Here is a 24,070-nt window from a genome sequence, read left to right on the forward strand (position 1 = left end):
GATAATTACATAGCATTTAGACCGCAGTAAAAAGCATGTCATTAATCCGTTACGCTTTTGAGAGAAGCACGTGAAACGATGTATTTTCCTGGGGGTAATTTTCCATTACTGCCTCTTCGCTTGCTGTTTATCGCGTGCATCTACCGGGAACCCCTCCGCATATGACCTGCTGTGTTCCCGACTTCCGCCTCCCCACGATACTGCAGAGCACTCCGAGCACGTGATCTCTGCGCACAGAAAGTAACGAGGCACGCAGGGGCGGAATCTGCTCGACTTGGAATGCTTCCCAGTGTTAGTGGGATCTCGTGAGATTAGGAACGAGAGTTGCTGAGGAGCCAAGGATAGCATTGGGCGTGGGCACCCTTTTTCAGCCATTTTAGTGGTGCGGGGTAGAGGAGACGAGCGTGTGTGAGTATTTCTGGCCCATTGGGTCTCCCCGTCATCAGCCCAGTCAGAAGAGTGAGATGCGTAGCGGGGCTGGTAGTGTCTTCCATTGGCGGGAAGTGCTCTCTCTTTCCATCAGTTAACTCTAATGAATGCTCTAGTGTGGGAACGTGAGACAGTGTAGGACAGGCTTGATTCTATTTGAGATAACTGGATATGCTGATGGCCATATGGGCTGTGGCTCAACAACAAACCCATATAAATCTGCAGGCTGTCTTGTTTACAATTTCAGCTTTTCACTTTCAGCAATATTTTTGTTTTTCATTTGCTTTCTCCTAATGGATGATTAGATATGAAAATGTTTTATCCTGAGAGCTGATCAAGCTGTCAAACAGACTGTAACAATAAAGAACACCCCTTGAGGGAAACTTACCTCAGGAGGGGGAAGCCTCTGGATTCTAATGAGGCTTCCCCATCCTCCTAAGCCTCAGGGATGTAGCACAGTCTCCCTAAAAAATACTGCCCACAAGGATGTGGGTTGTGCTGCAGGCGTAGTAGTGCCTGCAATATGTATGCACTGCAATCCTGTGCAGTGGCAGCTTTCTGTCCACTGTACTGTGCTGGTGTAAGCCGCCTGCGCAGTAGAGCAGACCCGATCGGGTTTGGCTTTTGAGTTGGTGCAAGTTGGAATTTGGTTGATTTTAAAGCTACAGCTATTTGCATACAATGCTTGTATAATCCTGCTTCAACTTTTTGAGGTAATTGCATTTCATTGAATTGGATCAGTTGTGTGCAAAGATCTGGTTCAGCCCAGGGGACCACTCACTCAGGGCCCGTTTCCACTTGTGCGGTGCGGAATCACTGCTGATTCCCCGCGGATGAAATTGCGTGCGATTCCGCATGCGTATTTGACTGCGATTTTTGCATAGGTTAGTATTGATGCGATTTTAACCATGTCACTGCTTGTGTGATTTAACATTACTTTCTATGCGAAATCACTGTAAAATACGCATGCCAAAAAAAGCATGCGATTTCCCTATTTCATACATTAGTGGCGATTCGCATAGTGGGGTGCGAATTCTGAGGGCTCTTCCGTGCAGATTTCTCCCGCACATAAAAACGCTCAGGATTACTGACAAGTGGAAACGGGGCCCTCCACTTGTATTGGCTATGCGAAACCGCATGCGGATAACGCATGCGGATTCGCGATAGTGGAAACGGGCCCTTAAAGTTGTCTAGTTGGATCCTCTGCCTATGTAGAACATGTGAAAAGTTTGGCACTAGTCTACTTTAGGGGAGTCAGCAGGAAACCTCAACTGTGTTGTAAACAAACCTGGTTTATAAAAAATTTTTTTACATAAAATAACTTGCACAGCTGAAAAAAATAGTCAGGACTTTTTTTTTTTTTTTTATTTTTTTTTTTTACCTCAGTTTGATTATTTTTATTTGTACAATTTAATGTGCATCTTGTTTGAAACTCAAGGAATCCAGTTACCTACCTCACATGTGAAGTGTCAGTTTGCTGCTCCCCCGCCTCCTCCTTAGCACCGGTCACTGCCTGCGTCCCTTCCCTCCCCGCTGTTTGGAGGGAAGGGACGGGGACCGGCGCTATGGAGGAGGCTGGGGAGCAGCACACTGACACTTCACATGTAAACAGCCGGCTGGTGACACGCTGCGTGTCGCCAGCACGGTGATTTATTTATGGGGGACAGCAGAGGGGAGCTGGGGGGAAACAGTATAACAGAGGCTGGTCATTGTATGCAGAGCCAGCCTCTGTATACTAATTGAATTCGTAGAACCCACCTTGGGTTCTCCATTAAATGACTAAAAATAAGTAATATACATCACCATGGCCCAGTTCACACTTGCGTTAAGTCGCTGTTTTCCCCCAGATCAGATCCCCATCAGCAAAGTGAATTTTGCTGGATAGAACAGTCCGTTTCTTCACTAGTATGAAGAAATGTTCCGTTGTCTCATTGCCCCAAGGCAGTGCTTCATCTTCCCTTTTCCGTTCCGCTGGGCTCAGCGGTCCGGAAAAATTGCTGCAGGAGGAAACTTGCGGAACGGACCTGTTCGAACAGACGGCTGTGAACGGATCCATAGGTTAACATTGGATCTATTCGCTTCCGATCCGGTAACAGACAGTTTTTAAACACGAATGTGAACCGAGCTTAAGGCTACATCCACACTGACACATAGCCTTGCGTCAGACAGTATAATTGCATAGCAAACTGGTTATGATTATATTGTATTGGTACATTCAGGTTGCAATGCAATTTTCCTGCGCTCCTATACTTTGTATAGGAGGCCAGTCACACAAAAATGCATCAGGCAGAACCATTGTGATTGGGGAAAATTGTGTTTGCAAATGCAACAAAGTAATGGAGACATCTCTGCCTGGTTTCCATTAGTCTAAAGAGTACCGTATATACTCGCAAGCAAGCCAAATTTTTGACCCCCCAAAAGTGGGCCAAAAGTTGGGGGCCGGCTTGCGAGTCTCGTTGGTCGTAGGTCTTCCTCCCCCCCCCCTTACCCCCCTGGCCGCCGCTGCTATTAGCTTACTGTGCGGCAACCAATAGTCCCCTCTCTGTCTCCCGGGCATGTAAATAGTTCACAGCAGCTCGCTCCACGGCGGCTGCTGTGTGATGACAGGAAGCTGTAGGCAGAGCGGTTTCCATAGTAACGGCGATACACATCGCCGTTACAGGAAGTCGCTCTGCCTACAGCTTCCTGTCATCACACAGCAGCTGCTGTGGAGCGAGCTGCTGTGAACTATTTACATGCCCGGGAGACGGAGAGGAGACTATTGAAAGCCGCACGGTAAGCTAATAACCGCAGCGGCCGCGGGGGGGGGGGGGGGGGGTTGTTGGGTGAGGCGGGGGCACTATACTAGCTATACTTTGGCACTATACTGCGCGCTATACTAGCTATACTGCGCGCTATACTAGCTATACTGCGCGCTATACTAGCTATACTGCGCGCTATACTAGCTATACTGCGCGCTATACTAGCTATACTGCGCGCTATACTAGCTATACTGCGCGCTATACTGCGCGCTATACTAGCTATACTGCGCGCTATACTAGCTATACTGCGCACTATACTAGCTATACTGCGCGCTATACTAGCTATACTGCGCGCTATACCGCGCGCTATGGTGGCTATACCGCGCGCTATGGTGGCTATACCGCGCGCTATGGTGGCTATACCGCGCGCTATGGTGGCTATACCGCGCGCTATGGTGGCTATACCGCGCGCTATGGTGGCTATACCGCGCGCTATGGTGGCTATACCGCGCGCTATGGTGGCTATACCGCGCGCTATAGTAGCTACTCCATTAAACCCCATTCTACAGTTTGTAATGAACATATTATGCACTACGTGTGTTAAGTATTACTTCAATACCTGTTTTTAGATTTACTGTGATTATTAACCACTTCTGTACGCTTGTCTCTGGCACCTGAAGGGACTGACAAGGTGACAAAAAATGTAGTTTTACTTACCTGGGTCGTCTTCCAGCCCTTAGAAGTCATTTGGGTTCCTCGCCGCATCTCCGCTCTTCTCCCTCTGCTCCGCTGGCAGCCTCTGAAGGTCCACGAACCCCGGATGGGTTGGCGTCTTCTGCACGGGGGTGGGCCTACAGTACGCTTCCGATGACATAGGCTTGTTCGGCCGCACACAGAAGACGCCGACCCATCCAGGGGTCAGTGATCTTCAGAGGTGGCAAGTGGAGATGAGAGAAGACCGGAGATGCGACGAGGGACCCAAATGACTTTACGTGCTGGAAGAAGCACCAGATAGGTGAAACTACATTTTACTCACCTTTTGAGTACTTTTGAGGATCAGATTTTTTTTCCCCTCAAAAACGAGCTGTTTTTTGTTCAGTGATCACAGGGTCAGCAGCCAATGATACGGAAACTGCTGTGAGCAGGTGCAGCGACACGGTGAGCATGAGAATCGTGGAAGGCAGTGTTCTCCCCAGAGCCTTTCAGCAGGGCGGAGCGCCCACCTGACTCTGCCCTCTGCCGTTTGCCCTGGTCTGTGGCAGTTACTTCCTCCTCTTGAATCATTACAGCAGCAGCGGCTGTGTCTGTGCAGCCAGCTCGCTGTTATTCAGGACGTTATCTCCGCCCTCTTCCCCAGCTCCCTTCGTAGTGTAGAGGGGCGGGGAAAGCTCCTGTGAAGTTACACGCAGGACAGATAAACTTGTACTGCGGGACACCTAGCTCTATTCATTCCGGCAAGTCTCCTGTCACAACGGGGGAGGGGTGCTGTCTTGCAGCCGTTGCTGTGTGGTAAATGCCTTCTATATGCAGACAGAATTAGTTTAGCTTCACACACTTGTACTACCCTCACTAATGACTAATGTGAAGAGGAGAGCTGTAACTTTGCAGAAGATTTCTGCTGATTGTAAAACGGTGACATTACTGACCTAGGAAAAAAAAAAAAGCAGTTTAGCTGTAATCTTAGCTAAACTTGGAAAATACTTGTGGTTATTGCAGTCTAAACTTCAGAGCACTTTATTCAGCAGCCTCCTTTTGAAATTCATAGCACAGTAATTTTATGACAGATGATTTGTGTGTGTGTGTGTGTTTTGGTGTGTGAGAGTATGGTTTGTGTGTTGATAGTGTGTTTATAGTGTTTTAGTGCCTGTATGGTGTATGTGTGTTTATAGTGTTCTAATGCGTGCGTGCGTGCGTGCGTGTGTGTTTTATCCTGGGTTGTCCCCACCCATCCAGTAGTACCTAACCTCGGCACGCCGAGGTTTACGCGCATACACCATTACTCCGCGTGATAAAGGAAAGTTTGCGCGCGATCGGCCCGCGTGTTTCACACTTTTGTGAGTCAACCCCCCCCAGTGTGACCCTCTCCACCCGGCTACTTTTTCATGCCACCCGGCTGGAAAAATATTCTGGGGAGAACACTGGAAGGGCTTATTGAAATCTATGCCCTGGCAGGGATAGCAGCACCCAAATGGCGTAGATTTCAATTAGCTTGGTCTGGAAACAGTTAACCACTTAAGGACTGGGCTATATTTCAGAAATCTGTGCTGTGTGGGCTCTTAGGCCCACAGCACAGATCAGCAGGCACGCAGGGCGATCAGACTTCAACCCGGCGATCCGTCCTGCACCGCCTCTAATAGGCTTCAGCCTATCAGATGCCGGCGATCCCCGGCCAATCAGAGGCCAGGGATCGCCAATCTCCTTTACTGCTGTGCAGCAGCGCCGTATGATGTAAACACAGGATTTCTTCCCTGCGTGTTTACATTTAGCCTGCGAGCCGCGATCGGAGGCTCGCAGGTTGTTCACGGAGACGCCCTCCGTGAACTGACATGGAAAGGCCGCTCGTTTCCATGTAAAACCACTTAACGACCAGCCGCCGCCTATCGGCGTTAGGCGGTCGTTAAGTGGTTTTAAATGACACCTGAAGTGAGAGGGAAAGCTGACTTTTTTTTTGCTTCTAACCTCCCTGGCGGTGCATTTGTCTGGATTTATGGATCTAAAAGCAGTAAAAAAAAACTCCAATTCTTAAAGGGGAACTTCAGCCTAAACAAACATACTGTCATTAAGTTACATTAGTTATGTTAATTAGAATAGATAATCTCTTACCCACCCTGTTTTAAAAGAACGGGCAAATGTTTGTGATTCATGGGGGCTGCCATCTTTGTCATTGGGGCAGCCATCTTTTTGGTTGAAAGGAGGTGACAGGGAGCAGGAGACACAGTTCCAACTGTCCTGTGTCCTGATCACCCCTACCAGCTGCACGCACTAGGCTTCAAATGTCAAATTCGAAATGTAAACAAAAAAAAAAATTGCACCAAAACAGCAGAACGAGAACATCATCAGAAATCCCATCATGCTTTGCACAGCATTAGGGGAAAATGCCCGGGCAGTTTTCTTCTGTGCAGCTAAAAATGAGGCTTGTATAAGAGAAAAAAGTTCTGATGCTGTGATACTGTAGGGCTGGAACCCACAAGAGCGTTTTTTGAGCATTTTGGCAGCGCTGCGATATGCTAGCGTTTTGCCAAAACGCTCAGCTGATGTTAATGGATGGGGCAGCTTCCACAGGAGCGTTTGCATTTCCCAGAAACGCAAACGCAGGACCTGCAGCATTTTGACGGCGTTAGCGCTTCAATGTAAAGTATTGAAACGCTAGCAGAAACGCTCAGCAAAACCAAAACTGAGCGGTTTTGCTAGCGTTTTGCGGTTCAGCACACTGTAACAAAATTAAAAATAATTCACAGGACCAATCAGGATAAAAACGCAAAACGCTACACAACCGCTGAGCAAAAAAATACACTGTTGCAAAACGCGACCGAAAACGCGCATGAATCCGCTTGCAAACCGCTCAGACAAAACGCTAGTGGTTGCGTTTGCGGATTTCAGTGGGTTCCAGGCCTTAAAGAGAGACCAGGCCTTTCCAGTGCTGCTGAGTAAATTTTTAGTCTGGAGGTTCACTTTAAGTCTTAACTAACCAAAATATTATCAGAATAAAGGTTTGGTAGGCATTCTGCGTATAATTAAGACTGGAACACAAAATTGTTGAAATAATTACATTTATAAACTTAAAAAATAGTGAAACTGTACAAATAAGGCACCAGACTATACAGTATGTACATATATACCGTGGCTGTCCCCGCTGCCTATAATGTAATACGCAGAGTGCCAGCAGCCAGCGTCAGACCTCATATAAGCCGGTGACCAGTGAGTGCGGGCACTAGAACTTTGGGGACACAGCACTGATATGTGACATCACTTCCACATATGCAGTGCGGTGTCCATGGGGTGGGGGCCGTGCGCCCGGTCTCACTGATTCTGAGGTCTGACGCTGGCTTCTGGGATGACTGGTGGTGAGTGGGGGAACCTGTCACTAACTAAATGGGGGGCACCTGTGTCGGAGGCGCTCACAATCTAATCCCTACCATAATCTTAGTCTCATGTCCCACCATTGCTAAATTCATGTAAATTTGGCTCCATCCGTGACCACAACCACATATGGGTCCATGGCCAGGCCTTTTTTACATGCACCGCATGGCTTCTTTGCTCTCTTCCCCCCCCCCCCCCCCCCCCCCTCCTATTTTTTCTTCTGCGGACGCCCATGGCAGAAGCACTTAGCTCAGAAGCAGTTGGGAACCAAATTGTTATATTTGTGGTTTCAAATGAGCTTATCTGCCATCTCTGCCATGGCAGTCAGGTGACAGGGTAGAGATCAAACTACAACTTGTGATTAGAGGAAAATGAGGAGAAATTAGACAGGCTAAACTCCTGACATGCATGCTGTCTGCATTTCTCCCTGTTTACCTTCTGTCCTGTGCAGCAGATCGGGGCCAGATGGGGGATCACAGGCTAAACTCTCAAAATACATACAGGCTGCATTTCTCTGTTTCCTTCTGTTTTGTGCAGCAGATCGAGGGGTCCAGATGGGGGATTAGACAGGCTAAACTCTCTATATACATACAGGGTCCATTTCTCAGTTTTCATTCTGCCCTGGGCAAAAGTTCAGGTCCACTTTAAACTGTTGCACGCCCCCCCCCCCCCCCTTTCATGACATCATGCCGCTCCGCAGTCCTTATTGGCCGCCGGGATCCTGGAACAAGAGCGAGGTAAAGGGGATCCTGGTGGCTGGGGAGAGAGAAGCTCTGATCGCGTGCGGGACCCACGAAATCGGTAGGAGCAACGGTATTAGTCAGCCCGAGCTGAGCTCAGGCTTGCCCCTTTCAGCTCCTGAGTCCTTGCCCGAACTCAGCTGGGGATTACCAGGGGTGGGGGGTTTAAAGGACAGGTGCGAGTTAAAACAAAACGAAAAAATAAAACAGGGTCTTACTTACCTGGGGCTTCCTCCAGCTCCTGGCAGCCTATCTGTCACTCGGCGCAGCCTTGGTGTCCCGGAATCCCCTCCATTGCAGATGCCAACCTTGCCAGGTCAGCATTGCGATCATACTCACGTTGACCGGAGCGTTCTGTGCAGGTGCAGTACTTCGCCTGCGCAGAACAGTCTAGGCCACGTGAGCAGCGCACACTTGTGCAGGCGCAGAAGTTGCCTACCTGGTGATGTTGGCATCTGCAACGGAGGGGATCCCGGGACACCAGAGCTGCGACGAAGGGCAGGTAGGCTGCCAGAGTTTTGGTTTTTTTTCTTTTTTTCGTTTGTTTTAGGGCTCGTTTCCACTGTTGCGACGCGATTTCGCCGGCGTCCCGACGCTTGTAAAAACGCATGCGGATGCGTTTCCGCATGCGTTTTTACCCGCGATTTCGCATGGCAGGGTGCCATGCGAAATTAACCATGACACTGCCAGGGCAAAATAACATTGAAAAAGGTGCGAAATCGCACGCGAATCGCGGGTAAAAACGCATGCGTTTTTCCTATTAAATACATTAGCGGCGATTCGCACGGATTCCCGACGCAGGCGAATTCTGTGGGTCCCGTCGTGCAGATTTGGCCCGCCGCCAAATCGCTCCCGCACGCCGCACATATGGAACCAGCCCCGGCCACTTCAATGTACCAAGCGAATCCGCATGTCGCCGCCGCATGCGGATTCGCTATGGTGGAAACGAACCCTTACTGACACCTGTCCTTTAAACAATGCAAATTACCGGTCTATCCTGCTGATCCTTTGCCTCTAATACTAGGTTCATAGTGGCCGCAGCTGGAATGCGACAGCGCTGCACTTTATCCACGTTTTGCATCGTATACAGTGAAGCATACAGTCAATAAAAAGTATGCTTCACTAAAAACGCTGTTTTTGCGGTACAATGTCACATGTCCTTAATGCACCTGCATCACTGAACGTTGCATTGGTAGTGCATTACGGCAAGCCACATTACAAAGTGGCCATTATGCTGCACCACTATGAACGTAGCCACCCCTTTCACGCAATGTCCATTGGGTTGCAATGGAGACGGTAATCACATCAAAACGCAATGTCATTATATTTCAGTGGGGCGTTTTACACTCGTCAGTGGGCAGTGCTACAAGTCCCTGTAACCAGGCAACATGGCGTTTGGTGGTGTGGTGCAAGCAAAAGTCTATCAAATGTATACTGCGCTATACGTGTCACTGAGAACGTGTGATGTGCGTTTTCTTTGCTTTTGTGATGCAATCTTATTTTTGTGGAGGTACACTGCTACGTATCTAGTATAAATAGTCTTAAGGGCCCATTTCCGAATTTGCATAGGCAATACAAGTGGATGGGGCTGTTTCCACTTGTCAGGATTTGTTTGCGGTTTCGTGTGCAGGAAAAATCTGCACGGCAGAGCCATCAGAATTCGCTCCCCGCACACCGCTAGGCGATTTGCATGCGGTTTCGGTATGTGAACTCACATACGATTTCACATACAACCAATGTAAAAGCACACAGGCACTGACATGGTTAAATTCGCATACATACAGACATATGCAAAATCACATAGAAGCACTAACGAATTTGCATCCGTATGCAAATTCATGAAGATTCCACTGCGCACAAGTAGAAACAGGCCCTAATACTTTTAGCCATAGACCCTGAACAAATATGAAAAATAGATGTCTTTGGATTTGCCACATGCTGGTTTCAGGTGTGTGATTCAGACGCTACTGATGCATGTAGGATCAGCAGGAGGCCAGGCAACTAGTATTGTTTAAAAGGAAACAAATATGGCAGCCTCCATTTCACTCTTACTTCAGTTGTCCTTTAACCTTCTTGTGATCGCGCAGCATTACTCCTACGCTGCACTTGTGGCTGCCTAACTCTTATGCAGCATAGGATTTACGCCACCTGCCATTTCCTCTCCCAACGCGATTGTGCGCAACCGAGAGGGGAGATGACAGCTGACATCAGGGACCATCGCGATTGGCTCTTGATCACTACGATCGCTGGCCGATTTGTAGTGACCACTATTGGCAGGGGAGATCTGCGGGGAAGAAGAGGACTGGGACTCTCCTTCCTGACTTACCCCAGTGATCGTCGCTCCCCTCTGCTCTAGTCGGCGTCCCTGCTCGCTCTGCCTTAAAGAGAACCCGGGGTGGGATTTTATTATGCTAGTGGGGCACAGAGGCTGGTTGTGCACACTAACACCAGCCTCCGTTGCCCCATGGTGTGCCTCCAGGATCCCCCTGCGCTCCGCTATACCCCCCGCAGTGCTGACGACACGCATGTCGCCAGCACAATGTTTACCTAAGCGCTGTCTGTCAGCGCAGCTCCTCCGTATCGGCGCTACCCGCCCGCGTCACTTCCCTCCAATCAGCGGGAGGGAAGGGACACAGGCGCGTAGCGCCGATACAGAGGAGGCGGGGGAGCGGTGCTGACAGACAGCGCTTAGGTAAACATTGTGTGGCGACACGCTGCGTGTCGCCAGCACTGCGGGGGGTATAGCGGCGCGCCGGGGGGTCTTGGAGGCACACCATGGGGCAACAGAGGCTGGTGTTAGTGTGCACAACCAGCCTCTGTGCCCACTAGCATAATAAAATCCCACCTCGGGTTCTCTTTAAGTGTTGGGTCCCGGCCTGACGACGTCATCAAGCCACAAGACGGAACTTAGCAGCAGTATGAGCTGGGATGCTGGCCAGAGTGGAGGGGGCTAGAGCTGCTCATCGCTAGAGCCTGGGAGGGTGAGTAAAGGCTGCTGGCAATATGGGGGACACCTGGCTATACTGGGGGACTCCATGCCTAACTAGCCATAATGGGGGTCCTTAAAGAGGAGCTGTTAGGTATAAGGTCTCAGAGAAAATAAACACATATATCAGTAGCTAAAGATTGGCTGTACTTACATTACATATGCATTTCACTGTCCACGTTTGGATTTCACAGAATTTGTATATAGTATATGCAGAGAATGATGCTCCTGACAGCTCATGGCAGGCTCCATGTTTTTCTGTCAAATGTGTCGTCATGTCCTGCCTGCTTCCTGATCACAGAAAAGCTCCTACTGAATAACACAGTGTGCAGTGAATATTAATGAGCCATGTGGCTAGGAACAATAGCTGACTCCTGCAGTGTACTCTGCCTGGAGATTTATCAGTGCTACGCGCTGGACTGATTACAAGCTGCTGTAACGTCTCATTAGCAGCCGAGGGGAGGGCCCCAGAATGCTTTGCAGTATAGTATGCGGCTTGCGTCCTCTTGGGTCTAATTAGCTTTGCTGATAAGCACACATCAAAGGTAAGAGAGATTTTTATCTTCACTAATGCCTTTCTGGCTTCCTTCTAAACTGTTTAACACAGGAGAATAGAGGTTTAAATTAGCTTCTGCAGCCTGACAGTTACTCTTTAAAGAGGAGCTGTTAGGTATAGGGTCTCAGAGAAAATAAACACATATATCAGTAGCTAAACATTGGCTGTACTTACATTACATATGCATTTCACTGTCCACGTTTGGATTTCACAGAATTTTTATATAGTATTTGCAGAGAATGATGCTCCTGACAGCTTATGGCAGGTTCCATGTTTGTCTGTCTCCTATGAAGCCAAATGTGTCGTCATGTCCTGCCTGTTTCCTGATGATTCACTCACAAGATCGGTAATGTAAAACACTACTGTGCAGTGAATATTAATTAGCCATGTGGCTAGGAACAATAGCGGACTCCTGCAGTGTACTCTGCCGGGAGTTTTTTCAATGTTGTGAGCTGCTGCTTTTGTAACAGGAGCCCTGTAACTTATCACTAGCAGCCGAGGGGAGGGCCCCAGAATGCTTTGCTGTATGGTATGCGGCTCTCGGCTTCTTAAGAGCTTGGGTCTAACAGCTTTGCTGATAAGCACACATCAAAACTAAGAGAGATTTTTAACTTTAGTATTGCCTTTTTGGCTTCCTTCTAAACTGTTTAACACAGGAGAATAGAGGTTTAAATTAGCTTTTGCAGCCTGACAGTTACTCTTTAAAGGGAGTTAGGCAGCCAGGCCCCAGAGGGTTAAAGAGAACCTAAGCTGAAGCTTGCACAGATGCAGTACGGCTGCGCTTATGACAGAAGAGGAGCGCGGCACCAATGTAGTTGCTAACAAGCCCTCTCTTGCAATCTTCTGGGGACAACGCATGGCAATGGGGGACTGGAGGACAGCGAGGTAAGCCTCATTAGAATCCAGAGGCTTTTCTCTCTTTAGTCAAGTATCTGATATTGTACACAAGCTTTGGCTTGGGTACACTTTGTTAGGGCTTCCCAACCTTGTCCTCAAGGACCACCAACAAAGCGTGTTTTGCGGTCAACTATTTTATTTATTGTATTTATAAAGCGCCAACATATTACGCAGTGCTGAACATTAGTTTAGGTTACAGACAATATTTAGGGGTGACATACAGCAATATGACAATACAGGAATAACAGAAAACCAGATCACACAGCACAGTATGAGTACAAGGTAATGCTTAGTAAGTCACTGGAGGGGAGCATGGAGATTGGGCAAGTTAGGTTCACTCAGATGCATAGCATAGGTTCACAGTAATGGAGGTGCATGATCAGGTAGGACACAAAAGGAGTACCCTGCCCACAGGCTTACAATCTACAGATATTAACTACAAACATTAATGTGAGGTACAAGTTCATGAACGCTCTACCCCCATAGTAACATATACCAGTCGGTGCAGGATCTAGAGAGCCAGTCCTTTAGCACAAACCATAGAAAAAGGATCCGCAGACCAGACTTGGCTTGGTGAAAAAATGTCTGTTCTTTATTAGAAAATTCAACATGACAAAAAGTGGTGCAATAAAATCACAGGATCAACTAACGCGTATCGGGCCTACAATCAGCCCTTAGTCATAGTCAAAGTGAACCTGTTAGGCTGGTTTCACACCAGGACGTTGCGTTTTAGGGGACGTTATGGGCGCATAACGTGCCCCTAACGCAACGCCTGGTGCTCCCTGCTTTGGACGTCAGAGTAAGCCGCGTTGTGCAGCTCACTCTGGCGTCCGTGATGCGTACTCTTGTGCACATGCGGCATCACGTGGTCCCGCCGGCCAATCGCAGCACAGAGCGGCCGCTCCAGGAAGTAAACACTGCACATCACTGAGTGTAGTGAATATTAATTAGCCATGTGCCTGGCCGCTCTCCGCTCCTCCCCAACGTTACTGAGCATGTGAAACAGTCTAACGCGGCTCTGCCGCTTACAAAGTACTGCATGCAGTACGTTATATTATGGCGCAGCGTTACACTGTAACGCAACGTGGGCACTGTGAACAGCCCATTGATTTTTCACTGCTGTGCGGTGGGGTGCGCTACAGGCTGCTCTAACGTGCGCCTGTAACGTCCCACTGTGAAACCAGCCTTAAGGAAGCGGCTTATAAATGGTTAGAAGGGATGACTCCACCCCTCATACCGAACAGCCAGGTCCTTAAAGGGAAACATTACATACAAACAGTAAAAGCAAACTTACAGTTTACAAAATGTTACAAAATGTATAAAAAGATAAATGTAAAAAAGATAACCACTGGAACAACAACATTACTACAAGAGAACACCTGAAGGAAGGCAAGTACAAAAAGGAAAGAATACTATACTAGTCAGTAGTCATATACTAGGTTTAAATCCCAGCGTTTATTTAGGCCAGAGGGTGTGCGAGTGCCAAGCCTATAAATCCAATAGGCCTCGCGTTTCAATAAGTCTCTGTATGTCACCTCCTCTAGTAGGAAAGGTGACTCTATCCACTCCCTGAAAACTGAATGATTTTTAGATCACCTTTGTGTACAGTTTCAAAATGTTTAGAGACTGCTGACTTTTGAAAAGTTTTCCAATGTGTGCCACAATAATGCTCAGCTATTCGTGCTCTTAAGTTGCGGGTCGTGCAACCCACATATTGAATCTTACACTGAGAACAAGATATGACATAAATGGTATATTTCGTGTTACAGTTAACATATTGTTTGATGGGAAAGCTGGTGTTAAATAAATAGGAAGACACTATAGTTCCTCGCTTATGACAGTGACAATAATTGCAGGTTTGGAAGCCACAGGGGTATGAACCCACCGTGGCCAACCATGTAGGAGTATGTGATTAGGAGGGAGACCTGAAAAGACTGGGTGAGAGGATGGAGCCCAGAGTTCTAGCCCTTCTGGCAGAAAAACGGCATCCGCCATCAAGAATTTTTTTTAAGTTTAGGATCTGAATGCAGTACTGGAAGATATTTCCTCACAATATTAGTGATTTTTGTAAATTCCATACTGTATTCTGTGACAAAAGTCACTTTATCAGCCCTAACTCCATCCCGTCTCGCAGTCTCCAACAGGTCTGAACGTGTTCTTTTGGTTCCCCTAAGGCATCCTAGCTCCAACTGTCTCTGTATGGCCATGGCCACGGGAAAAGCCAAACTGTTTGCGCTGATCGCCATAGGCAATCGGAGGGTGTGGGAGGATTCCGCTGCGCAACGGCTATCATGTAGCTAGCGCTAGGCTAGCTACAAGATTAAAAAAAAAAATGTAAGTGCTGCGCTGCCCCCTGGCGGTTTTAATAGACCGCCAGGGAGATTAACCTGCTGGGCGATCGGAAAGGTGGGAGGGAGCAGGAACGGGAGAATCATCTAGCTAGCGCTAGGCTAGCTACATGGGAGAGAGAAAAAAAAAAAACGGGTGGAAAAAACCCTCCCGCGGGAGGGTTTTTTCCGCCCTTTTTTTTTTGGTCATGTAGCTAGCCTAGTGCTAGCTAGATGATTCTCCCGTTCCTGCTCCCACCCTTCCGAACGCCGCCGGCGATCACGCCCATAAGGAAGTCCCGTTCTGAACGGGATTTCCTTTAGGGCTTCCCCCATCGCCATGGCGACGGAGTGATGTCATCGACGTCGTGATGTCACGGACTCCCGATGCACCCCAAAGCGCAGCCTGGCGACGATTTACCAGTCTGCGGGGGGGTCCTCTTTCGCGGCGAGCGGTGGGGATCAGAGCAAACACGCAGCTAGCAAAGTGCTAGCTGCGTGTTTGAAAAATTATCAAAATCGGCCCATCAGGGCCTGAGTGGTGCCCTCTAGCGTCTCTGGACGAGCTCAGCTTGCCCAGAACGCTAGGGAGGTTACACATTACCAGTTGCCTGGCATTCTGCTTATCTTCTGCCTCTTAATACTTCTGCCATAGACCCTGAACAAGCATGCAGGGTAGATGTTTCTGACAAAAATCTACTGCAGCCAAAGAGATCAGCAGGGCTGCCAAGCAACTAGTATTATTTAAAAGGAAATAAATGGGGCAGCCTCCATATCCCTCTCACAAGACAACTCTAGTGAGTAGTATATGGAAGTTGCCTTATTTATTTCCTTCTAAGCAGTACCAGTTTCCTGGCAGCCCTGCTGATCCTCTGCCTCTAAAACGTTTAGCCATATATCCTGAACAAGCATGCAGCAGATCAGGTGTTCCTGACATTGTCAGAACTGATAAGTGTAGCTGCATGTTTGTTTCTGGTGTTATGCAGACACTACTACAGCTAAATAGACCAGCAGGGCTGCCAGGCACCTGGTATCGTTTAAAAGGAAATAAACTTGGTAGCCTCCACAGTGTTCTCCCGAGGCTCTCTTAGCTGGGTGCTCCACCCGACTAGTTTTAGTGAGCACCCAGCTGCCATCAGCTTGCCTCCTCATCCTCTTCTTATACTGTAAGCAAAGTTGCTCAGAGATTAGCAGCATTAGCAGGACTGCCAAGCAAGTGGTATTGTTTAAAAGGAAACATCTATAGCCCTCTCAGTTAAGGTTCCCTTTAAAGGACAACAACTTTCCAGCTGGGTGGCATGAAAAAGTAGCCAGGTGGGGGACAATGAGGAAATTCAGGGGAGGTTCTTCTCTGAGCAACTTTGCTTACAGTATAAGAGGATGAGGAGGCAAGCTGATGGCAGCTGGGTGCTCACTAAAACTAGTCGGGTGGAGCACCCAGCTAAGAGAGCCTCGGGAGAACACTGTGGAGGCTACCAAGTTTATTTCCTCTCTTTGGCAGAATGGCACACCTGAAACAAGAATGCAGCTAATCCAGTCTGACTTCAGTCAGAGCACCTGATCTGCATGCTTGTTGAGGGGCTTTGGCTAAAAGTATTAGAGACACAGGATCAGCAGGAGAGTCAGGCAACTGGCATTATTTTAAAAGGAAAAATCCATATCCTTTTCAGTTTAGGTTCCCTTTAAGGTTTCTTTTTTGGGGAGGAGACTGGTCTGGAGATTGTTAAAGGACAACTGAAGTGAGAGGGATATGGAGGCTGGCATATTTATTTCCTTTTAAGCAATACCAGTTGCCTGGCTCTCCTGCTGATCCACTGCCTCTAATACTTTCAGCCATAGACCCTGAACAAAGATGCAGTAGATAAGGTGTGCCTGACATTGTTGTCAGCTCTGACAAGATTAGCTGCATGCTTGTTTCTGGTGTGACTCAGACACTGCAGCAGCCAAATAGATCAGCAGGGCTGCCAGGCAACTGGTATTGTTTAAAAGGAAATAAATATGGCTGCCTCCATATTCCTCTTACTTCAGTTGTCCTTTAAAGTATTCCATGATGTGAGCATTTAGACCTGAGAAGAGAGGAGTATATATTTTCAACATTCTGTTAGGTTCACGCTTACTGTTTTTTTTTTTTTTTAACCTTTTTTTTTTGTTTTTTACCTTTTTTAGCTTTCCATCATGGATGTAGATTCTGACTTGAGCAAAGGTAATGAAATAAGTGTTTTTAGTATCTGACTATAAAGCAAAATAAACAACTGTTTTGTGCTTTATGTGGCTTATTTCTCTTTGCAGTGGAGAAGGTATATGTCTCCCATGTGGAGGATGCAGTCACATTTTGGGGACAGGTATAAGCTTATTGCCCTTTCTACATTTATACTTTTTTTTTCTCTATTTAAATGGCATTCGAGGTGACATGATAGACGTGTATGTACAGTGCTAAGCGCACACATATAACTAGGTGGTGTTCCTCTTTTTTCTTTCTCGGCCTGAAAGAGTTAAAAATCAGGTATGCAAGTGATAGTTTCTATTCCGGTTTGAGTTTAACGTAACCCTCACTGATAAGGAATTGCAGCCATATAACACTTTCCTGGCACTATATGGCTTCTGAGAGTAGGAAAGAGATCACAGATTTTAGCTCTGGCATACTTCAATGATGCTGTCATTGAGAGGAGGCCATGAAACAGTATAAACTTTAAAGTAGAATATTTAAATATTAAATAAAACTGTGATACCTCAAAGTGAACCTAAACTGAGAGGGATATGGATGTTTCCTTTTAAACAATATCAGTTGCCTGGCAGTCCGGCTGATCTCTTTTGCTGCAGTAGTGGCTGAATCACACACCTGAAACAAGCATGCAGCTAATCTAGTCTGACTTCAGTCAGAGCACCTGATATGCATGCTTGTTCAGGGGCTGTGGCTAAAATTATTAGAGACACAGGATAAGCAGAAGTCAGGCAACTGGTATTTTAAAAGGAAAAATCCATATCCTTCTCAGTTTAGGTTACCTTTAAAGTGAATGGGAACCGCATTTTAAAATCAAAGAAGCAAATACTTAAGGAGAGGGAAGGCTATGGGCCTCCCTGTGCTGGCTCCCCGTTTCAGTCCCCCACCGAAAGGGTTTTTGGAAGTCTTTGGGAGCCGCGTCCTCCTGAAAATGTGCGGCTCCATACTGCACAGGCGTGAGCATGCAAGACAGCGTGCTTGCACAGGTGCAGTACAGGGCCGCCCTTCTTCAGGAGCACTCGGGCTCCCTGAAGACTTCTGAAGCCTCCTTCGGCCGGGTAAAGCAGTATTTGACTAATTTAGTCAAATACTGCTACTGGGCGAGCCAGCACTGGAACGAGGGGACCAGGAGAGGAGCGGGAAGGCTCTACAGGACCCAGAGCCTTCCCTCTCCTTGGGTAAGTATCTATCTAATATTTTTTAAATGCGGTTCCCATTCACTTTAAAGGAAACCAGAGACGTAATAAAAAAGTCTTCTATACATACCTGGAGCTTCCTCCAGCCCCATTCCCGTGAATCGGACCCGCGCTGTCGTCCTCGCTCTTCTCCAGCTCCGGTATCGGGTCCCTTAAGTTCTGTAATTCGCAGCCAGTCTGCGCAAGAGAAGTGCCCCCTCTACAGCTGCAGCGGCTGTAGAGGGGGCACGTCTCTTGTGCAGACTGGCTGCGAATTACAGAACTTACAGGATCCGGTATCTGAGCTGGAGAAGAGTGAGGACGACAGCGTGGGACCGATTCGCGGGAATGGTGGAGGAAGCTCCAGGTATGTATAGAAAACTTTTTTTTTTCTTTTTTTTTTTTTTAATACACTTTAAAAACATCATTTTTAGAAGGCGGAGGATAGATACAATTGTTTCTCATTAGTTAACTTTCACCTTGGATGTCCTTTTAAAGGGAACCAGAGATGAATGCTAGCACACAAAATATATATATTTCAATAGCCCTTACAGAGGAAATCACTTTACCTCTATTTTCGCCGCTGTTGTGTGCCTTATTTGTCATATTTTTATATTTTTCCCCCGGGAGATTTCCAAGATGGCCGCCGGCTCATGCCCTTCTAGTTCCGGGTCATGAGCAGCTCAAGTTGTTACTATGTACGCTAGCAGCGCTTCCGCGCTGCTCAGCGTACAAGCCTAGCTTGGGGGACGCATGCGCAGTATAGAGAGGCCAAATGCGCATGCCCCCGTCCACGCTGAGGAGCGCCGGTGACGTCATCCTCCCGCAGCGCAGAAGCCCGACCTGGATTTCTCCCGACCAGGGCTTGGATCGAGCGGCAGAAGAGGCAGACGTGCGGAGGAGGTAATTATACACAGCCGAACTCCTATCCAGCTGTGTATGCAAAGCAGGAAGGCTGAGTCAGGAGGGGGAGGGCTTGAAATGACTTCACACAGCAGACGGACTCAGCTAATCTGATTCCAGGTCAATCTTAGACTACTCAGTCGGTGGCTTCTTATCACAGCTGATAGCAGAGTAATTAGGCAGAGAAAAACAAAAATAAAAGCATGGTAGGTGTTTACTGTCATGTTCTCATTGATTTTTATGATAAAATTCACGAGGGTGCTTCATCTCTGGTTCTCTTTAAGCATAGCTGTATTGATGTGGTTCTTGAACCACTGAGGGTGCTTATTCCTGTAGGCCTTATGTGCCCTTTGCTGTTACTCACGCCACCTGTGTGTTTATAGCCCATTATTATTATTATTATTATTATTATTGCATAACCTATCATAGATTATGGCCAGGGACCTGCCTCTTATGTCTTCCTGAAACCTGGCCAGTAGAAGTACAAATTTAATTCTTTTTTTCACTAGTTACTGATCTTTAATTTTTTTTTCATGTTTTTAAAATTTAAATAGCTTGAGGAAGAGTTAAAATGCCCCACAATGTTTTTTTATTTTTTAATGATGTCTGAATCCCTATAAGGCCTGGGATCCACTGTAGATCGCTGCTGCGCTTTGTAATCACTCATGCACTTTTGCAGCAATCCCCAGAGCAATTGCGACTGTGATTCCCGGGCCTGTGGAAACTCTGTACAGTTCAGCACTTCCAATTGTCAGAGGTTTTGTTTTTCCTGTGGGAATAAACTTTTACACTTAGTGTCTTGATGTCCGGCTTCCACCCGTAGCCCTTCCCCCTAGCACAGGGGCCGTAGGGGCTTCTCTAGCTCCAATCACTAAAGCCCCTGTGACCACTACTACTGGAGGGGTGGGTAAATGGGCAGAAGGCGAATACCCAAAAAGAATATTAAACTTGAACTGAAGTGAGATGTATATGGGGACTGCCATGTTTATTACCTTTCAAGCAATACCAATATGCTGCTGATCCTCTGCCTCTAATACTTTTAGCCACAGCCCCTGAACCAGCATGCAGCAGATCAGAGGTTTCTGACATTTTTGTCATATCTGTCAAGATTAGCTGCAAACTTGTTTCTGGTGTGATTCAGACACTGCTTCAGCCAAATAAATCAGCAGGGTTGCCAGGCAACCGGTACTGCTTAAAAGGAAATAAATATGGCAGCCTCCATATATTTCTCACTTCAGTTGCCCTTTAATTTAAGTAAAACACAGTTGGCCCCCAAATCGCTGCAAAATCGCTTTTGAAAAGTTATTCATAATCGATTTTTAAGCGCTCGTATACTTTGTATTGGAGCACAGTCGCTCCCAAAATGCTGCATGACCTGAGTATGCGATTTGCCTTAATCGTAGTTGCTCCTGTGGGTCCTACTCCATACACTTACAGTACATTGACAAAGGAATTGGAATTGACTGCGATCCAAAAACGATGCCAAAAGTGCTCTAGTGGGGCCCAGGCCTTAAGTCTAGTTCACACTGGAAGCACAAATCGCATTTCTCAGTCCATCCTAAATACTGGCATGAATATGACACCTTTGCTCTGTCAGCTGAAATGATCAAACTGTTTTTAAAGTAGACCTGTAGGGGAAAACAAAAGTACTATTGCACAGAATGCTCACGCACTGCGCCAACTGGCCGAAGTTACCGGGACCAATAACAAAGGTTTCAGGAGGCGGAGCAGCGATCATGCTGGAGGAAGCCCCAGGTATGTATGACTTTTTCTTTTTATTTCATCTTGGGTACACTTTGAGAAGGAAATGGGAGTGTAATAAGAGGGAAGTTCACCGCAAGCCTGCCTCTTACTGTTAACCAATTTACTTTTTACGATTTTAGGTTCGTCCACGTTGAAAACAGGCCTGGAAAGAGTTATAATGGTGTATGTGCACTACCTACTGGCAGTAGGCACATACAACATTACAGAAAATTAAAACTAATACCAGTCTGTATATTGTACAGAGAGTGACACTTATTGCCACACTGGTCTGAACTCGGCCGTGACGGACTATAACGACCACCATGGCTAAGAGTTGTGCAGCAGAGCAGAATGTGTACAGTGGCCCAATGACGATCCCTAATGATCTGGCATGTCACACCTTTAGCTATGCTTAAGCATGTTCTTGGCACCTTCCCACCCGCTGGAAGCCGTTAAGTCAAATGCGCGGGTCGTCCTTTCGCCCCCTGCGCATCACAAAAAAGGCGTCATCAGCCAAAGGTGACAGTGCATTAACACTACAGAAGTGTCATCAGCCTTTGCACATGATGCCTCTTTTGCTATGCAGGGGGGGAAACGATGAGCGTGTATAATGGAGAAGTTTCTGGTGGTGGGAGCAGTGAGAACAATGCTATTTTGCTGTGCTTGGGCATTGCTAAAGATCTAACACGCCGGATCTTCATGCAATCTTTGTGCGCCTGATGTAGTCATGCTGGTCTGACCATAATGACCACCCCCACCATGGCAGCTGTTATGGTGCACCACTCAGAGTAGCGTGGATCGGGGGGGGGTTGGCCCCAGAGCTGCGCAGCGCACTCGCAGCCAGGCGGACTGCGCAGCCGCGGCCAGAGGAAGTGGCCATCTTTGAAGAGGCAGGAGAGCCCGACCTGGCTCGTGGGGTCGGGAGCCGGCCCAGGGGGATAATGAGAGGTGGGACCTGGCGGAGCTGCACGGAGGGCGCGGACGGCATCCTCCGTGCCTAAAACGACCATGCAAGTAATTAGATTTTTTTACTCCGTTGGCCTCGTAAGTCCTTTAAGTGCTGGTTCAGGCGGATGTCTCGATCATCTGCCCAGAGTCCCGTCCAAATGCTTTTCTGCAAGCGTGCAGAAAAGCATTTGTCGACTTTCAGCAGCGACTCCCAGCCATCATTTATTTTTCATCCAGCAGGGGAACACAGGAGTGTGGCGCTAATGGACCCCAGAACGACCAGACCCTGCTGTTTCCAGACAGTGGAAAAAATAAAGATCACAATGCTGCTTTTTCGTAAACGGCGGTAAATGACGCGCAAGTGCGCGTGTGAACTGGCCCTTAGTTGTTGTACCACGCAAGTTGATGTTTTAGGTAAATACTGTACAGTATTTATTTCTGCATTTCTTCATCCATATTTAACCACTTTACCCCCAGCGGTGCGGACTTCTCTGTCCCTTTTTCCACCCTGTTAACACCAGGGACGGAGAAATCCGCACTCCCGCTCGCTCGTCCGCGCGCCCCCGCGAACTCATTACCTCCCACACTCCCCAATTATTATTTTTTGTAATATAAAAAAAAAAAAAAAAATTACAATTAAAAAAAATACATAAATAGTTACCTTAGGGACTTAACTTTTTAAATATTTATGTCAAGAGCGTATAACACTGTTACTTTATAAACTATGGGCTTGTAATTAGGGATGGACGCAAAACTGAAAAAAATGCATCTTTATTTCCAAATACAATATTGGCGCCAAACATTGTGATAGGGACATAATTTAAACAGTTTTATAACGGGGACAAATGGGCAAATTTCATGGGTTTTAATTACAGTAGCATGCATTATTTAAACACTATAAAAGCCGAAAACTGAAAAAAAAAATTCCCACATGTTTTCCTATTTTCCTATTAAAACACATTTAGAATAAAACAATTCTTGGCATAATGTCCCACCTAAAGAAAGCCTAATTGGTGGCGAAAAAAACTAGATCTAGTTCATTTCATTGTGATAAGTAATGATAAAGTTATAGACGAATGAATGGAAGGAGCGCTGAAAGGTTAAAATTGCTCTGGTGTTCAAGGGGTAAAACCCTTCAGTTGTGAAGTGGTTAAAGGAACTCCGAACAGTGCCTGAAATTAAAAGATTACACTTACCTGGGGCTTCTTCCAGCTCACCGTAGGCAGCGAGGTCCCCCGGGTCCCTTTTAAGGAGGATTTTTCTATTTGTGATTAAAAAGTTGAAGTTTAAATTTTTTTTACATGATTTTGTTTTGAAACTTTTTTTAATATATTCAAATTGGATTCTAGACCCTTCGTTGACGGATTTTGGTAAGTTGCAAGCAAAAATTTCACAAAAATTAATTGAACTACTTTTTGCACAGAAATCCTGCAGAAATTGAACGCTAGGGAGGTTAAAGAGACTCTGAAGCAAATAAAAATAGGGCTTTTTATTTACCATTCCTCTTCTGTAATATCAGCTAAGATGAATCGACACATTCCCGTGGCAAAACGAGGTCTGTAACGCCTCAGAACTCCCGGGGCAAAAATCCACGACTTTCAAAGTCGTGGATTTTTCTGCCCGGGGAGGCAGAGCTTTGGGCTGTAGCTCTGCCTCCAGTACAGTCAATGAGCGCTGATCACCGCCTCTCTGTCTTCTTTCACTGAGAGGGACGGGGAGAGGCGGCGATCAGCGCTGATTGACTAAACTGGTGGCAGAGCTACAGCGAAAAGCTCTGCCTCCTCCAGGAAGTAACGGGGGATTTTTGCCCCGGTGATTTCGGGTGGCTAAAGACCTCGTTATGCTGTGGGAATGTGGCAATTCATCTTAGCTGATATTGCAGAAGAAGAGTGGTAAATAAAAAGCACGATTTTTATTGGCTTCAGTCTCTGTAAAGGAGTGATTATGGGGCACAGGAGGGGGGGAGATAAGGGGAGAAATTGACAATGCAGAGGTCTGAGGATCCATCAAGAACATTTCTCCTCTGTGCTTGGCTACCTTGGGTAGCTTTTTCTTGAGACAGGTATACTTTACTGGATAGAAAAATAGCTGCTGTTTAAACTTACAGATTTAGGACATGCACAACAGGCTGCAAACCAAAATAGAATTATTTTTTATTTTATAATATCACAAAATGATTAAAATAATTTGGCACCGATGTCCTAGCAAATGCAAAAAAATAAAATAAACCTAGTATAGTATATACCTTCACTATGCAGATTCTGGTCAAAATAAGTTCACAATTCATGTTTGTATGCTGTTGGCTTCGCTTGTAAAAAAAAAAT

The 24,070-nt window shown here is 46.8% G+C and overlaps 1 protein-coding gene across 2 annotated transcripts in view; it reads left to right on the forward strand.

Annotated features, from left to right (window-relative positions):
• The first annotated feature begins 221 nt into the window (after window positions 1-221).
• Window positions 222-24,070, forward strand: part of STK31 (serine/threonine kinase 31) — a 121,839-nt gene continuing 97,990 nt past the window's right edge. The window contains exons 1-3 of one of the 2 annotated variants that reach the window (XM_068236019.1): window positions 222-408; window positions 16,923-16,959; window positions 17,046-17,098. In XM_068236019.1, the coding sequence (XP_068092120.1) occupies window positions 16,932-16,959; window positions 17,046-17,098 (81 nt within the window). In that variant the 5' untranslated portion in view covers window positions 222-408; window positions 16,923-16,931. Of the gene's footprint in view, window positions 409-4,281; window positions 4,329-16,922; window positions 16,960-17,045; window positions 17,099-24,070 lie in introns of those variants that run through there. The other variant, XM_068236020.1, reaches the window with a different exon arrangement.

The sequence above is a fragment of the Hyperolius riggenbachi genome, chromosome 5 (assembly GCF_040937935.1).
Source record: "Hyperolius riggenbachi isolate aHypRig1 chromosome 5, aHypRig1.pri, whole genome shotgun sequence".
Taxonomy (NCBI): Eukaryota; Metazoa; Chordata; class Amphibia; order Anura; family Hyperoliidae; genus Hyperolius; species Hyperolius riggenbachi.